Source organism: Lottia gigantea, assembly GCF_000327385.1.
Source record: "Lottia gigantea unplaced genomic scaffold LOTGIsca_26, whole genome shotgun sequence".
Lineage (NCBI taxonomy): Eukaryota > Metazoa > Mollusca > Gastropoda > Lottiidae > Lottia > Lottia gigantea.
The window spans coordinates 2,910,927-2,929,309 of NW_008708797.1; the positions used below are offsets into that span (position 1 = coordinate 2,910,927).

The 18,383-nt window shown below is 33.5% G+C and overlaps 2 protein-coding genes across 2 annotated transcripts; one reads left to right on the forward strand and one right to left on the reverse strand.

Moving 5' to 3' along the window:
* Positions 1–1,321: 1,321 nt before the first annotated feature.
* LOTGIDRAFT_117673 (hypothetical protein) lies at positions 1,322–15,647 on the reverse strand (the record flags this gene model as incomplete). The annotated part of the gene is made up of 16 exons (XM_009056091.1): positions 1,322–1,404; positions 2,349–2,469; positions 4,550–4,656; positions 5,405–5,559; positions 6,637–6,793; positions 8,397–8,469; positions 9,904–10,035; positions 10,793–10,934; positions 11,182–11,279; positions 11,959–12,020; positions 12,522–12,675; positions 13,063–13,218; positions 13,565–13,638; positions 13,756–13,849; positions 14,043–14,062; positions 15,524–15,647. The coding sequence occupies 16 exons, from the start codon at positions 15,645–15,647 to the stop codon at positions 1,322–1,324; spliced, it is 1,752 nt and encodes a 583-aa protein (XP_009054339.1).
* Positions 15,648–16,405: 758 nt separating this feature from the next.
* Positions 16,406–18,383, forward strand: LOTGIDRAFT_203893 (hypothetical protein). Its single transcript, XM_009056092.1, has 4 exons — positions 16,406–16,519; positions 16,954–17,001; positions 17,390–17,483; positions 17,884–18,383. The coding sequence occupies exons 1-4, from the start codon at positions 16,413–16,415 to the stop codon at positions 17,896–17,898; spliced, it is 264 nt and encodes an 87-aa protein (XP_009054340.1). The 5' UTR covers positions 16,406–16,412; the 3' UTR covers positions 17,899–18,383.

Here is an 18,383-nt window from a genome sequence, read left to right on the forward strand (position 1 = left end):
GGAATCAACATCTGACATGAGGGATGGCTGTGGTTTGCTGTATCTGGCTGTATCTGCAAAGTCTAAATCCACCAGCGCTTTTCTTAACTAGAAATGAAGGGTTTGGGTACTCCTCTGTTAATATCTTCGGGTTTACGAAAGACTCCGACTGATCGACTGCGGTAAAATATTATCTAATTATGGATCTAATTTAACGATACCGGAAAAAAGGCTGTGTCTTTCAGGACTGGAGAGGACAGGATTCGCGGACAGGCAATATTTCCAAATCTGTGATAGTTTCCACACGTCTTACTGGACAGAAATGCTCATGACGTTTGAGAGTTTGTGGTTGATCGGTATTATTGGCTATGCGAATTTTACCATCAACATTCCTGTCATTATAAAGCTGGTAAATACCCAATGTAACTTATTAATACATGCATCAATACATAAAGTTTCAGTTTATTTACAATAATTGATTTGAAAAAGTGTTATATTGAAGGTTTTTATGTTTATTGTGATAAATGAGATAATATCGTGATAAATTATGCCCCGGATATTCCTGTGTTGTTATATCACGCTTCTTCTTTGTATCTGTACCTTTCGTAATAATCTGCATTACACTTTGAACAATATCTCCCCGTCGTGATATTAATATAAAATCATACATATTAATTGAGCTCAAATTGTTTAGTTGTAAACAAATACAATACGATTTTTTGCAGGATGTTATCACGTTGTAACACGAAATGTTAGTGATATAACAGAAGAAGAATGATTCTTATATTATCAGCAAATTCACCAAAGGAAAGAATACTATTAAAAGATTACTCACTCATAATTAACAGTTCTAATGTTCTTAATTTGTTCTTAACTTGTTTAATCACAAATCGTCAGTCCAGTGCTTGTATGAGACGATGTATGGAAAGTTCTCATCATCATCTAACACAATGTAAAAGTAGTATTGAATAATGTTGACGTAGCCACCAGTATTTGATTATGTTGCATGCGAGACTGTCATTGTCACCTGTCAAATCCAAATTTCTTTTTCCTTGTCACAAAAGTTTTTCAAATTGTTGGTGTTTTATAAAAAAAAGTATAAAAAAGAAAAGGAAACGTTGATATATTAACAGAATTTGTTCTATTATTGATCCGGTAATTAGCAAAAATCACAAAACAGTACAGGAGTTGTAATACATACAAGTAGGCTAAGCCGATGGGGATCATAAAAAAAAAAAATAACTGCTGGGTTGATTTTGACCATTTAATCGTTATCTTTCATCTAATATTGTCATGATATATATCCATTAGATATTATTAATAGGCCTATTCCAGTGAGTATCTATTTCTTTATTCGTTTAGCTTTCAGATCATCCAAAACTTTGAATGCTGCAAGTTTCCCTGGTGATCCCATCACACCGCCACCTGTAATTACGTGAAACAAAATTTAGGCATATAGTAGTGTCCTTTTGAATTTAAAATTGTACTTGAAACAGATTGCTTTACATTTGACAAAATAAGTCATTAATGATCCCATTCATTTAAATCATTTGCATCCAGTGTTAGTAGTGCTAGAAGGATTAATATTATTACCGAATGATAAGGACTCAAGTGGAGATACCACTTTTGAAATGGTAACACAGCATTCAATTCGTACACAATAAATAGATCCTGAATATGTATGGTAGGGAGCTAAATCTCAACGATATACCAACTACATCAACTACGCCACGTTGGTAAATAAAACTAGGCAATGTTTTTAAAAATTTAAAATCAAGCCAAATATAATTTCTGTTTTCTGAATATCTATTTTCTTGGTTAATTTTGACAGAAGCTCTATTCTAGATTGAATTTTCTTACTTATTACCGAATATTGAATTAAAGACATTGGTAAGAACCCTTACAATAAATTAGTGTCAATTGTTTTATTGGAAAGGACACAGAAAATCTGAATACTCGAAAATATCAATACTCTGACGTCAAAAACGGTTAATGCCGAATTTTCGTTAAGACAATTTACAATCTCTAAATTGACTCGTTCAGTTCAAACACTCTTCTTTTGTTTTAAGTAAGTTAAGAATAGAACTTTGGGTTGTTAAATTATTCCATTCCAAGATGGGGCTGACAACTTTTCAGGTGGTTTCTACATTCGACAGATGTTACTATTGACATCATTTCGATAAGCAAATATTGAGGATCATTTGATTGCAGTTACTTTTTGTCAAGTTTATTTCCATAATGCTAAAAAGGATAAAAGATCCACCTGTCGCCTACGAAAATTTGTTGAGAGCTTTTAGAAAAATTGAATTTATTTCATCACATTAATCTGAAATATTAGTGAAATGACGAATATAAATTAATAGCCATACCCGGATGAGCACCACTACCACATAAATATAAACCTTTTATAGGTGATTTATAATTGGATAAACTGGACAGTGGTCGAGAGAAATATAGCTGGTCAAGTGACATAGAACCATGAAATATATTCTGAAAATATAATTAATTTGAGTAGTGAGGCAATGCAGGAACTAAGATAAGATTTCTATATTGAATATAGAAGAGAGAAAAATACAATTATTGTCGCTATGGCTGTTCAATCGGAAGTCATTATAGAGAACATTGGTGGCTTCAATAAGAGAATCTTCTTCTCAGAGAGTACGATAGTCGATAACTTCTTTTAAATTTTTTTTATCTGGTTTACCCCAGGATAGAAAATGATCATATTAACCCTGAAAACGCCATAAGATTCATTTTTTATTCTCTTCAATTCTTCAATACTTGAAAAATATAAAGCAATTGAAATTCTAAGAAATTTGATTTTGAAATGTGGAATCTTCAGAAATCTATAATTCAACTGTCCAATTTAAAACTTTCTAATGAATTTCAATGAGAATACCTAACCCAGGGCGTTTTGAATGAGCTCATTGAATATTGTCAAACAATTAGTTTACTTTTATAATTTTAATCTGAAGCAAATATTCAAAGTTCAAGAGATAAAAGTTCTTATCCTCGATACTACAGGATGTTATCGTCACACAATATCCGGTTGTGTAAAGGTTAGTTAAATGAATCGGATACTTTGATCAAGATGGCAACGTTTTTTCGAACATATTATCGACAATTGAATCAACACTATTAAATCAGTGGCATGTTAAGGGCGTTGGCCATTGGGACATGCGATTTTCGACAGGCGCCCCAAAACAGTCATTCACATGCAGAGGAAATGACGTTATCGTTACTAGCTAAATCCTTTTGTATTTTGGGAACAGGTGGAAGTCTGAGGAGCTAAATCGCCAGGACATGCTTCAAGAGGTTCATGTGTATTGGTACAAATACAATAATAACAATACCTTTGCAGTTCATTAGTCTATTATTTATTAATTAATGAGTGTACTTGTTGGTGGCAAAAGTTTGTTTCAGGTCTACAGGTTATCGAATTCATATTGATCATAGGAATTGTCTATGAAGCATCTTCTTTGTGTTTTCTTTCAAGACATCAACAATTTTTAAGAACAAATGACATTGTTCAACTTCAAACCTAATGACTTGTTAACCATGTATTATGAAAATCTTTTATGAAGATTTGTTTTCAACCGCTTCAAACATTAAACACCAAGAATCAACCATGACAGTTTAGATACTGAAGATTATTTTATAGGTCAACAAAATAAAAGTAGATCAAGCTACTCAGTTTTTATTAAATTTATTATAATCCAGTTAGGGTTACAAAGTAATAAAATTCTATTAGCCTAATATTTTTTAATTAATTTTAACTGGTTGAACAAACATCTATATTGATTTGGAAAGTAGTCATCATGTCAAAATAATTAATATTAAATCCCTCTCATAAATATAATATAAGCGTTAAATTACAGTCAACATGACTGTTAGATAGTTCTACTAAAATACTACGTGCACAAGCTCCTGAAATATGGTAGGTTTTTATCATGTACCCAGCGACAAAAGCTATCACGGACCAATGGACCCAACGTGATATCATGCAAAGGACTGGACAGACTAGTGAACTGTCAAAAACATCAAAAGAAAATTTACGGCGGGTCCAAGGCGTGTTTTGGTCTACGATTTAAAACCAATGCCAGTACGTGTAAAGGCGTCAACCTTGGTCATCGGGAACATGATATAAAATTAGTAAAATCAACGGTAAAGACAAGTGATTTCATTGCTTTCAAAGACATGTATTCAAAAAATTCCACCTTGCTATTAAGCGCATGCTGATACATGCGTAATTTTCAAACCTTAAATAATCGAAACTCGTCTGCTTCATTATCATGGCATCTGCGTGAAGTTCATGTTAGCAGACCGAATAATTAGAAAGAATCCACAGGAAGCATTATATAGAAATATTTAATCAACAAAACACATACCAGTCAAAATAGAATCCAGAAGACGCATAATATGAAACGTTTACTAAAAAAAACACATATCCCAACCAGTCAAGAAAGTCCACAGGATGCATAGTATAAAATGGTTTGCTTAAAAAAATTTATACGCCCAGCCCCCAACCCCAGGGCGAAAACACATACCCCAAGATAAATAAAACACATACCCCTCCAGTCAAGCCGATTATATTTTCTAAATCAGGCGGTGTTAGTATATCAGATCCAATTATACTATCTTTAAAACCAGGCGCATATCTCTCAATACTATCAAATACTGCAAACATAAACACAAAACTTGCAGATACGAATCTCATTGTTTCAGTTAGACCATTAAATCTCCAAACAGATTTAACGTATTGAAACTCTGAAACACCTGATGCCACTCTGCAAAAGTGTTTGTTCATTCGGTATCCCTTCCGGAGCGTCCATACATTGTTTATTTGGTACATTTGTTTATTACAAACGCTGGTGCCCAAAACAGCCTCACTTGTCATTCTTAGCATTATCCCTGAGCTCTTAAGCTTACTACAATATGACGGGTGTTTCTACGGTGACGGTTGTTTCTAGGGAGGAATTGCATGCTCATTCTTTCGCGATTATGTCAGTCTGTGGTTGTCAACTCGATATCTCTTTCGTTGAGACCATATATCTAACATCATTTATTTGGAATATTTATTACTTAAGCTGATTCATTATCTTTTTTCATCTTCCTTGATGTTGGCTTCAAACCATTACTGTCCTTAGAAGGTTATTGAACCTAACCTGTTCCCACCGAATATCTATAGACGTGAAATATTTCATTCACTTGACAAACCTTTCTCTACTGAAGAGACCTTTAGTGATGTCACGAATCCTTTATCTATTAATGAAAGTAGTTAAAAAACATACAACTGAGGGTGGTATTTACCGGAAGTAAAGGACCTGTCAATGAAATAAGACTAGTTAAGTGATCACAACTTATCACTCGTCAAATAGAATATTTTATAATGGCAATATTACCAATGTGCAAACAATCTTCTCACCTATATTGGCATAATCTTGTTTAGTTTTTTCATCCCATTTTTGACCATTGGCTAGAGTATAAGGTGTATACTGAGTAAACAGAAGGACAACGTGAGAACCTGGTGGCGAAATTGTTTTATCTAAACTGGATGGTATTACCATTTCAATTACCGGCCTGAAATGGATGTAGAGAAAGAAATATCTCACAAGGGTACCAAATAGATACTGAAACCCTATAATAAAGTTCCTCGGATAATATTTAATCATAAAGCTATTATAAGGTATCTTTCGGTTGATTTTTCCTATAAAACCCCGAACATATTAATAATATTTGATTTCCAATAATACAGCGGTCGGCCGGAAAACGGTACAAGTTTCTTATACATGATTCAAACATGGCAAGCTAAGGAAGACAGAAAAAGATAGAAACAGTGTGTAAAATCTCCAAATTCTAAGGAAACTCTGTAATATCGTATAGTTTTTTTATGATTTTCAGTCACCCGGAAATAACCGAGATCGCACCTTGAGATACTTGAGGTACCCTCTATGACAATGCGTTCAATGTGGTGGTTTAACTTAGTTCGCGAATGATTAAGAAAGCGATGTGAACTGTATCACTAAATCTATTTTGGTCGATTTCCTGATAAATGCCCAGTGAACAAACTCCTTTATCATTATTCCTATTATCGGACCACGAAACAGTGAAAATAGTTACTGATACGAAGTAAAAAGTAGAAAGTAAAAAAGATTCATCAATATTACGAATAGGTAACCTTGTTTCTTGTAGGCTCTTTATTCTATGTAATGATATCGGAATAGTATGATAAGAAATCTGTCGTGATTACCATTATTATCTTACTTATTACACTTCCGGTCTGTCTAATGGATCAATGATGAATATATTAATTATTCTACTGATAGTAAAAACAAAGGCAGGGCGAGTAATTACAGAATCTTTATAATTAGAATTTTTCCACATTACTTTGACCTTAAGTTATTACACGGAATTCTAAAATCAAGACAACCTTACGATCAAAATGTTCTACAAAGTAAGGAATTACACTACGCCTTCGCCTTCCTAATCGGAATTAATATAGCTTGCTATACGAATAGATGTTTTGTTTCGCAAATGTGACTTCTTACATTTTGAGAACGGTACTCAGAAATCAAGTTTAATTTGGGTGATTCTTTATACGTAGAACTATTTTTTCGCGATGTCAGTTGATCTATCAATTCTGATTGCAATACTAACTCTTTGGAATAGTGATCATGTTGAGAATCTAAATAAGCTCGATGAATCAAATCACTATGTTCACAGTTAATATGTATAGTTGTTTGGTGATGGGGCATTATACAATCACTTGTTGTATTTGGATCAGCCAGGAAATTAGGAACCTTATTAACAGCGACTGAAATATAAAAAGAAAAAGGCTGAAGCAGTGTTGTTAAAATGCTGTATTTTATTCAATGGGCGAAGTTTCTTTTTCCTGTGTGTACAATCGTGTAAACCTGGTGAATTCATAGGAACTTTCAGTTCAACAATTTTATTTATGTAGCCTACCTTTGCAATTTTCATATCGACATCACCTTTATCGATTCGACAACCCATAGCAATAAAATCAAATAATAAAAATAAACTAAATAAAAAAATAAATAAACTCTTGTGCTTTCTTAATATATGAAAAGATAGCTTACCAGTCAAGGTAAATATACGCCCACACAACATCAATACTCAGAAAATGTTCATTGTAAAAGAAATCAGCTCCTTACTTTAAACAAGACCTTATCAATTCCAATATCACAAATCGAATCGATTGAAAATTGCAAATTCTACTGTACTCATGAAGAACTTTGGACACATTTGACTACGACGCGGGCAATAACTAATAAACCGTACATCGAAAACTCTTCAAATTCAAACTCTATTGTGCTCACGAATAAAGTTTGATCCGTTTTGACTAAGTCAAGGGCAATAACTCAAACAACGTTCCGTCAATTTCACTTTAAATTATAAGAAAGATTTGCCATAATGCTTACTGTTTCACTTGAATTATTACCAAACATTCCTAAAGAAGAAATTAAAAGTCTGTTTCTTTCAATAACAAATATTTTTCGATCTTTTGTAATTTTTAATGTAAACAGTGATCACATATATCGACCCCTAAGGCCGACAAGATTCAATTTTCTATATTCTGTGTGTCAAAAGTAATAATATCTCTGTATAAATCCTATTTATCTCTCCACATGAATGAGTTTCGTAGGAGAGAAATGCAATTAATTGGACACCGAACCACTTACTTTTGCTATCCATTGCAGAAACTGTCTCATGGGGAAATAACAATTACCATCGACGTATGATGTAGAAAGTCCAGTAGATTGAATACAAATCGTCATTCACAAATATTGTTATGTTTATTTCTATGTGGTTTGACTCAAGGGCATTATGTGTTGTAGTAAATTATATTATAAAACCTGAATAAAATATATCGAATCATATTGTGGGCGCCACGGTTTTGTCTGTATCAATCACAACCAATTACATATTGTTACGAATCACATCTAGTTTTTATAGGTCCGTCAGCCCGTCGGTCAACATTTCTTGTGGGCATAATAGAGACTGCCAATTCTATCTGATTTTAATGAAATTTTCTGTGATCCTTTTCAATGGTGAGATCTCAGTCAAATACGAATTAGACAATTTCTCGATGAACGGTTTTTGAGTTATTTCCCTAGACTGAGTAAAATTGCGTCATTTGGATTTTGATGAAACTTGGCATGGGCATTTGAATTGATAAGGTCTCGGTCAAGTTCGAATTTAAAGATTTTTCGATGAACGGAGTTAATGCCTTAATTTTGTAAATCGAAACAAAATTTATTTGCGAGCAAAATAGAAGCTACAATTTTCACCCGATTTTGTTGAAACTTGGTGGAATCATTGTAATTGATAAGATCTCGGGCAAGTTGGAATTTGTTGGATTTTATGTCAACTATTTATCATATTATCAGCATTACCATTTATCTTAGTCACAGGAGATTTATAATCAATCTGTTTTAATTCAGAAACCAGGTCTTCACTTAAACAATTCTGAAAGTAAGATAAACTACATTTTGATTAATACGCTCATGAAAACGCGTATGTGGCCTTGGACTTAAAGGCCTTTCATTTCAATAGGTCCTTGTCCACATAAGCGAGTTGTAAAAATCACCTGTCAACGGTGCGTAATAAGCTTAAAACCTCCCAAGGAGTTTTAGGCGTTATCGCTTGGCGTAATCAGCTAGAATTTAGTCAATGAACTCACAATAAAAATGTCAAGTGAGCATATTTATGAAAAACTTATCATAATAATGAGAATAGTTGCCTCACCAAGTTGTGATATTCCCAAAATGGGGACCCTAGCATGTGTTTCTCCGTCTACGCTCAAGTGGAGTTAGTACAACGCAGCGTATTAGGCTGTGTCATTTTCAGGCGTAATCTTACGCGTTTTACGCTGAGTTAAAATGCTTATGAAAACGCGTTTGTGCAGACAAGCCTTTACACAGTGTTAGCAGCGCGTAGAGTTTTTTTACACCACACCTATGAGTACAAGGACCTATTAAAATTATATATAAGGTTTCTCGGCGCGAGAACGCCCATGAAAATTGTCGCAAACGGTTCGCCGGGATACCGGAAAATATTTGCCGATGCTTTTGCATACACATTCGACGACAAAACCTCGTGAATGCATCTCCACATTTTTTCCTCTTATGCGAAGCTGTAGTGATCCAACACGAAGACTTGTGATGTCTTGTGATCATCGCAGAAGCACAGTGAACATTCTGCATAATATATTATCATTACGAAGCATTGAGATTGTCCACTTTTTTCCTAAACCAATGGTTCGCAAACCATCGCAAAGCCCAGTGAGACTGAGGCTTTAACGAATGTAAAGAAGATTTATAAGATACAAAACAGTTAGAAAATTCAAATCATGAATCAAAGATGAAATTGGTTCGAAGTATGATTAACAGCAATCTGTTAACTTGATAAGTTGTTGATATGATCACATTACTCTTCAGTGTATGAGCAAGAAAATCGAAGAGAATTGAGTTAATAAGATAGATCCTGTTCTTGTCTGTCACACAGTTCTCAACTTTTTATCTTGCCTTTTTGATTATTTGTATACGATTTGCATTATATACAAAGATATATATGTATTGGAGTTTATCGATTTGACAAATCTTTTAAAAATCTTAATATTTAATGCTTGTTACGAAATTGAATTGAGAAATGCAAACTCTTGGTGTTTATCTGCCAAAAAATCAGTTGTTTTTCTGAATCATTCATCTTTTAATACATTAAATCTATATAATGCTTCTTACTGAACCATTTTACCATTAGTATATGAATAAATGAGTTTGTCATTGATCTCAGGGAGAACATGGAACTCTCTTGATCATTTTATCCTTTCATGTGCATTCAAAAGCATCAAATAAAGTAGCTTTTCATACTATAGAAATGTGGGCTAAAAGCATAACTTACGTCTGAGACCAGATCTAAAAAGGTGACCTTCGGGGTTGCGTTAGAGAGAACTATATTTGATTCGATCTCTGTTCCAGTAGTTAGCACAACTCCTTTCGTTCTACCATTTTCAATATTAATCTTCTCAACACACTGAAATAAAAACATACAGACGTAAAGGCTATAACTTTCTACACGAAAGTGTGGTTGTAAATCTTTATTTCAAACAAACTATGTGCCTTGACTCAGTTATTTACAAAAAACGCAGCGATGTGGTTTTACACTTACCACAACACAATCGATCTGGTTTTATATATCATTTACATAAGACAAAGGAATTATGTCGTGTTATATCTTTGATCAAAACAAAAGATAGGGTTTTACAAATTTAAGAAAGAGAAACTGTCTGATTTTAAATCCAATGTGGTTTTTCACTCATAAATAAAACATAATATTTGGCTTTAGTACATTAATCAAATGAACCGCTGTAGATTGGTTGGTTGGTAAATGACAAGTTAACGTCCGCTTCCAGCGGATGCTGATATTGCAAACCGCTGTAGATTTACTACATTAACCATATATACATCCAGGTTTTTCGACATGTTTCCATGACCAGTATCACTGACCGGGAGAAATTTGGTTGAACCATCCGAAGGAACACTGGACGTCGGACCTTCAGGCTAGAGAGAAAGAATCTCACTGAGTCACCAGGATCACCTTATTTCATCTGAGCAGGTGTTACTTGATGAAGTCTGTTTTACAGTTTCTGAGACAATGACTATATATTTATATTTTTTTTTACTTTATGAGAGAAATGTTCAAGATTGTAAAGACCAATTACCGTGACATTTCATTCGTAAATTATAGCCAAGGTACCAGAGAGAAATGAAAAGAATGTCTATATTCTAACCTTATTAACCAGAACTCTAGCACCATGATCTACGGCACAGTTTGAAATGGCAGTTGATACTGACCCCATACCACCTTCAACATATCCCCAGGCTCCTTTTACACCTTCCAATTCACCCATAACATGATGTAACAAAACATAACTGCAACACAATTAGCATGGTCAATGAATAATGATTATTATAACCGGTCAGTTTAAAAATACCGTATAATAGTACTATTATTTCTAATGCTACCCTAGTTTCTCGATTATAGTGGCAGCTGGAAGTAAATTTTTATTTGGTTTTTGCACCCAAATCCTTGCTGTTGTCTACTTATTGATAGAAGACCTAATTCATTACATAATATTTTTTGTTAAATTACCAAAAAAAGAATAGATAATAACCTTACCCGCTACCGGGACTATGAGGACTTAACATTGCTCCTATAACAGAATCAGTTGCTAATGTTGCTTTTAAAGGTTCCGACTCAAACCATCGATCTAAAATCTACAAATTTTCATTGATATTTATTCATTTCATGTCTCAATAGATTCGCTATGATTGACAATGTTTTTCATGTGAGAACGTTTTTCTTAGAAATAACTTTTATAAGAGGTTTTAAGCGTCCAATCGTCAAAATAGTTGCAATCGAGATACAGCTATATATCAACTGTTCTAAGAATTTTCCAGAAAAGAATTCCTGTTTGTAATTTCAGAAAAAAGGTAAGATCGGAAGTGATCACAGTCTAAATAGTTAGTATGCCATTATCAACCACAGGTGAATAATGTATTATTGATCAGAATAGCAGTAGGGTGTTATCGAACACTGTTCTCAGAAAAAGTTAACCCTTCCGTTCTTCCTGAAAAGTTACAATTGACTGCTCAAATTGACCTAAATAAGCTTGAAAAGCAAATATTTCGATCACTGTCACTGACGTGAATAGGGAAATCCTAATTAATAAGTTCTATATCGGCATCACAAGATATTTGATAAATATATTAATTTGTCTCTTATAGTTCTGTATTCATATTTATAAATTCTGAGACAAATTATTTCCCTTGAAATGAAAATTTATTCAAAAACGGTTCTTTATGATAGCAATAACGATAAAAAATAACTACGACGACCCGCAACAATTACTGACGACGAATATTCTATATACTTTTACAAAAATATAATCCGTACCTTTATTGCTGGAGCTGTCATAAGCTCATAGAATGTAGACAAATCTTGTTCCGTTTTCTTATCTAAAATGTAAGAAGTTTGGTGATCTATGAAGACGATACGATACATAATTCGATCATTGACTACACCAATGCTTGAATTATACCAATGTACAAAAACACAAATGATTAACTAAAATTAGTTAATTACTTAATTTGATCAATGGCATGATATAAATATGTGATCCGAAAATGATTGTAAGCCCTTATAGTCAAAATAATGACACTGGTATAAATTGAAATAAGGAAGTGTATATAATTTCTTTAAGGTGTGAAAATTTTAAAAGGATATCTGGTAATCTGTGAAAGATAATATTGAGTAATGGCTGACGTATTTTCTAAACAACGATTCATAATTTTAAGACTATAATGTGGGTTGAAGATCAATCCAACAGCTCTTTTCAATTACCATCTTAGTATACATAAAGGTTTCTTGTTGAATGTTAAAAGTTATCGGTGTGTTAACTGAAATACTTGTTATAAAAACAGGAATTCTGTTGACCATAACTTGATTTGGTTACTTACACGATGATAAAAATGCCAGGACAGTCTGTAAGTCATATTTTTTAGCTGATAACGACTGTTTTATATCTCGTGTGACTTGAATTGGAACTCGATCTAATAATGGTTCAATACAGTTCACAACTTTACTCAAAACCTCTTCATATAATTCAAAATTCTAAAATAGAAGATAATCTAGTAAGGCTTCTACAACTTCCGTGGAATATTAGCCTCTTATGTCACTTGAAGTAGATTTTTTAATCATTGTATTTTATCTAGATTTAGACTTTTTTTTTATTGCAGTTAGTTGACTGCCTGTCTCACTGGAGTTGGACTGATTTGACCAAAAATCATTAGCTTAATCATTTCCACGATCACAAGGTTTTCATGGGTTGGAGTAAAAATACAATTTCATGAGGTCAAACTAAATATCGATTGTGCATTGGAGGAATGCGCCAAATCTACTTTGAGATATTTGCATGGATAAAAAAAAACAAACTGAATCGTGTAAAGAATTTCTAATTTAGTCCGATTAGTTCTTTCTGTAAACTCTTTTCCAACTTACATGTGAGTCCTTTATAGAAAATTGAGCGATTTGTTGCTTATTAAAGGTTGAATCCATGCCAAGAGTAAGAGAAGTTGTTTTACCATTTAAACCACCTGGTTCACGTAGTGGTGTATAGGAACTAGGATTCCTAAGATACACTTTCAGCCCATACTTCTGAAATAGTATAAATTTATTGTTATAATCTCGAATTCTGTGGAGCTTAATTAAATCTATATGTTAGATTACCAACACAGTCTCTTATTTATGTGTGACTAAGACTTATAAAGGGGAACAGAAGTCCAGGTTTCAATTTCGAAACGATATAAGCGCTAGAATGTTATCGAAACCGTGTAAGAAGTCAATACCCTATGACATCCTAGCGCCAAGATCGTTTCGAGAATATGCGGTCACAATAACTAGTGGTAATAACAAGGTAAGTGAGTTTTGTTATTATACTATATAGCGCTAGGAGTATAGCGTATAATACTATGATATAACTACATAGGGCGTATATACGAACCTTTAAATCTAAATCGTTGATGATCTGCGGTCGAAATAAACTGAGAAGATAAGATGCTCTGGAAAACTTAAATTCTGAAAGAAAATGAAATTAATTTCGACTTAAACTTCACAAAATAAATACTGTTTGTGAATCATATCCGAATATTCGATCATAAAGTAACGCTCTGTTTAAAAATTTCGGAGCCCTACCTGGAATAATTTCTTCTGTAACCGCAGCTCCGCCAATAACATGTCGTTTCTCTAAAACACAAACATCTACGCCGGCTTTCTGGAGATATGCTGCCTACCAAAACAATGTATAGCAAAGCAGTCACCAAATAATATGTTATTAAAAAAGTAAAAAGTAAACTGTAATTTATTCATTTCTTGGATCTTAAATTATTCGAATATTATATTAAACTGTAACGAATCTACTTCACTTCAAAAGGGTAGCAATGATGGTATTGAACAAAATGAATAATATTGATATTACTTACCGCAACTAATCCATTGTGTCCTGGAATACCAAGAGAGAATTTGTATGAAATAATGGGTGAGTGGGGCCAATTTAATTTGTCATAAATTGATTTGGCTTTAACTTTCAAACTAGAAAAGCAAGGTTATATAACATCGACGCTGAAAATTTCAAGTTTCAACACAATAGCATTGGCAGTATACAGTACAATACAATATAAAATTTGACCCGACATGATTTGATTCCATAATGTTTATGTCAGCAGCTACACCACAACATCGGTCTCTAAACCAGCCTCTGATAGATATTTGGACAGATGTCAGCTGATGTAGAGACAGAAAAAATAAGCCGTTTTAACTGGTGACATTCCGCATCTCTGCAGGTGCGGGGGTTTTAAACCTATTTGAATACCTCAGAACCGCCAATATCCGATATATTCGGAAAGATGGATGATTTTGTAGTTCATTTATACCATCATTATCCCAGTACATCATGTATGCCGTGCTGCAGATCCATCAAAGTTTTTTTTTAACGAAACTGGTTTTTGTCTGTCATTGAAGACTGCGTGCGCAACAAGAAGTTCAAGGTCAACAGGTCACGTGACACTAACAAAACGAAAGTAGTTTAATTACTGTTCCTGTTTTTTTAATTGCTTCGTGAATACGTTTGTGCAAACCATTATATTATAGGTTTAGAGAGATTTAATGCGCTTGAATTTTCATGTACAAAGGGAGAGAACTTCTTCTATTTACCTCGATCAATATAATAAGCCATACAAAGGTTAGGTAGAAAAAAGTACTGTCTGGTAGAAATATTGCCATTAAATAAAAAATGTAAGTTGCTGGAAATCACGATCTCGGAAACATTTTGAGGCACAATGTATGTATATTATATAAGTCTTTATCATGTACATCCACTTGCACCAGTGTTAATTTCCCTTAGAAGTATTATAATTGCTAAGTGGAATATATCCGAAGATAGAAAGAATAAAAGATGGAGAGCAGTATTCAATGCTATCTCAGGATCGAAACCATCTCTAGTAACGAAAATGAGTCAATGTCTTCTTCCAAGTTGGTCGAATTGGAAGAATTGTCAATACGCGTTATTCTCATTCACGCTGGTAGATATAACCTATATAATATTTAGAAGTAAATAGTCGGAGGTAGGCCTAATGTTACTAACACTCAAGCAATTCAGAATTTAGTCAGTATGGAAAGTATATTGGCGTCACCCAATGTCTTTCGGTCCGTCTTTCGGTCTGAACACCATTTCCCGTTACCATCTATAAGGCATAGCCCCCTGAAAAAAAAATGGTTTAACCCCCTTCCTCCCCTTTACTTCAACTTAGCACCATACACCATTGCCCCTCGGAAATATTACTTTCCCCTCCGAACAATCAAGTATGGCTTCGGGCCTGCCAAGTCGCACTGTCACTTTAAATTGAAGGCCTACAGAACATATATATAAAGTGACATTCTAACGCATATATAAAACTATACATACCTGCCCCTACTATTATAACGTCATACTTTGGTTTAATCGATATACATCTTGAAGCACAGATAGAAGTAGTAGACCCGTATTTAGACCTGAAAAACCGGCTATAAAGTTTATAATTTCTGATCATAGTTTTCATTTTGACCCAGAAGATTTATCTGTGTATTGCGAAGTGGTGTATTAGGTCAGGTTAAGAATAATAATCTAAGTGGGACAGTAAATAAACTCATGGTTGATATTATAATCTCACCCCAGCCCCCTCAGTTATAATTGAACTTCAAACATATTTCCATCGAAAACAGAAGAACAGAGAACATTACAAGTGAAACGACATGGGATAAGAAAATCAGAAAAAATGAAATGAATTGACTTTTATGTCCTACTTTTCTGCACCATGTGGGCTAATATACACAAGCAATGCCATGTCGGGTGCAATGCGGGAAATTTTGCAAGGACAGCGGCATTATCCTGCTCTTTTTCGATTTCCAAACGTGATCTTTCAACGTGTACAGTCTGTAGCACACCGGGCCTCGAATTATCATCCATCATCCACGTCCATCTGAACGACAAGACGGTTTTTGTTTTTCATATCAGCCCTTCGTACCTCTGCATCACTGACAAAATCTACAATTTTAATCGGTTACATAATATGAATAGTTGCTGGTGGGATTGAATATCGAATCTATACAGGATCGGTACATTTCAGTACTGATTCACGACATTGCCATTCTGTCGTTCCCAATGTATGCAAAATCGAAGTTTGTACAAATGTGTATTTGTTTTCAAAACAGACTTTTTCGGACTAGAGTGACAGACGAAGCGATATAGTTTACTGGACAACCACGACTATATCACATGATATTAACTTCCGGTCATACTACTTTTAGCAATCAAAATGGAGACTGGTCTAGTTATCGGAATTGTGACAGCTTTTTGGTTTTTTGTAGGAGCTGTGCTCCCAATAATACTTCAGTTTTTCTTATGGAGATCTCCCAACAAAGGGTAATATGATTAATAATTTTCTTTCTTTAAGAAAGGTGGCAACAGTAATATTAGGCTATTTCAATGACAGAAGAGATAAAGACAAATGATGAACTGTCGGGGACTTGAGCCGTTGGCGTTGAGGAAACTGGCCAATTAGGATATTAGTTAAGATTTATTGTATTATTATGTGGAGGAAAATGGGTATAACTTTGTTCACCAACTAAAAAATAATATTCTGTTAGCCATATTAATGTAAAAAAATTTAAGTCACATTATCTTGGAAATCATAACATAAATATTTTGGTTGTTAAGAGATAAGAAGAATGTATTTCACTATTACTACAAGTATAGATACGACTAAGATAGGCCCTAACTGATACTTAGTGATTAGACTGAAAATTGGTTGATTTTTATGAATTTATTGATTGCAATAACTCCCTTTATTTTTTCAGAATTTATCAGATCATGTTGATTTTAACTGCTGTTTGTTGTTATATATTGTAAGTAGATAGAAATGTTCAGTTATCACCAGTGGTCCAGGGCTTGCGAACTCTACCAAAGCATCAAATTCAACTTTTTTGATTGTGTTTGTCAATTAAGCACCCCATTCAGATGCGTGTCTGCAGCTGCAGTGCATATTTAGGGGGACTGTGACATCTGTAAGTGATCTTTATCATGAGTGAGTTATACGTCATGTGGGTCTGTCCAGCCTTGGAATTGGCGGAGAAATCAGGTTAACCAAGCATCAATCTCAAGAAGCCACTCTGTCATTTGAATAGGTGTGGTGCCATCAGTGCCTGTTCAAATGACAAGGAATCTGATTTGGTCATATTTGTTTTAATATTATTTTCTAGTTTTAATATGTTTATTATGTATATATTTTTCTAGTTGGTTAACAGCTTATTTATGTCAATTAAACCCATTATTTGGACCACAGTTATCAGTTGATATGATTAGATTTATGCAGCAAGAATGGTGGAATGTAAGTAAACAAGATGAGTTTTCATTAATATATAAGATCTGTATAACACTCAATAATCTGAAAATGTCCATTAGTCTGGTTTTTCTGTAATGGACTAATCAAAGAGCTTGCTAACTTTGCCAAGATGCAAACGACAATAATTAATGCCAATTCCATATCCCAATCAGCTATTTGATAATGATTGCGATTGAGATGTATATTTCTGGTATAAGATAAGCTGTTCAATTGTTTAAGTCAGGTATCAAATGATTTGTTATTTTAGTAGGCCGATGACAATTCATTGAAAAATAACATGATATCTGTTGAGGATCATTAACAGAGATTCTTACTTTCAAAGAATTATGTCTTGTTCTTGATGCAGATTCCTAAAAGCTTATGATGTGCCATTATTATTTTTCAGGATCAGTCAGTTTGAGTTAGCAGTAAAAAAAAAAACAAATTTAAGAATTCCTGCAGTTAAAATAAAGTTATTATTTCTTATATTTAATACCTCTGTATATTCCTGTCAATAGTCAATATTAGAATGAAAAAAAATTGAACCCCATAGAATATCTTCTCTATAATATAAAGGTTTATATCAGATGGCATTTGTAGATTGTAGACAATGTGGATGCACTACTTGTCAATGTTTTGTTAGTATGGAATATTTATAGTTATATACACCCACCAGAAATATTTAGTTAGAATAGCAGTTTGTCTCCTTCCTTTGAAATAAAATATCAGGTGGTATTATCTATTAAGGACAGGGTGTTTTTCATTCAGAACAAAATTTAACTTGTATGATTATGTGTAAATGAGTATGTTTTAGTTATGTGTATTGTCCTATGTTATTATCATGGCTGTGACAAATCTTACGTTATCTTTGATGTAATGTGAACAAATAAATTAATGTGTAACAGG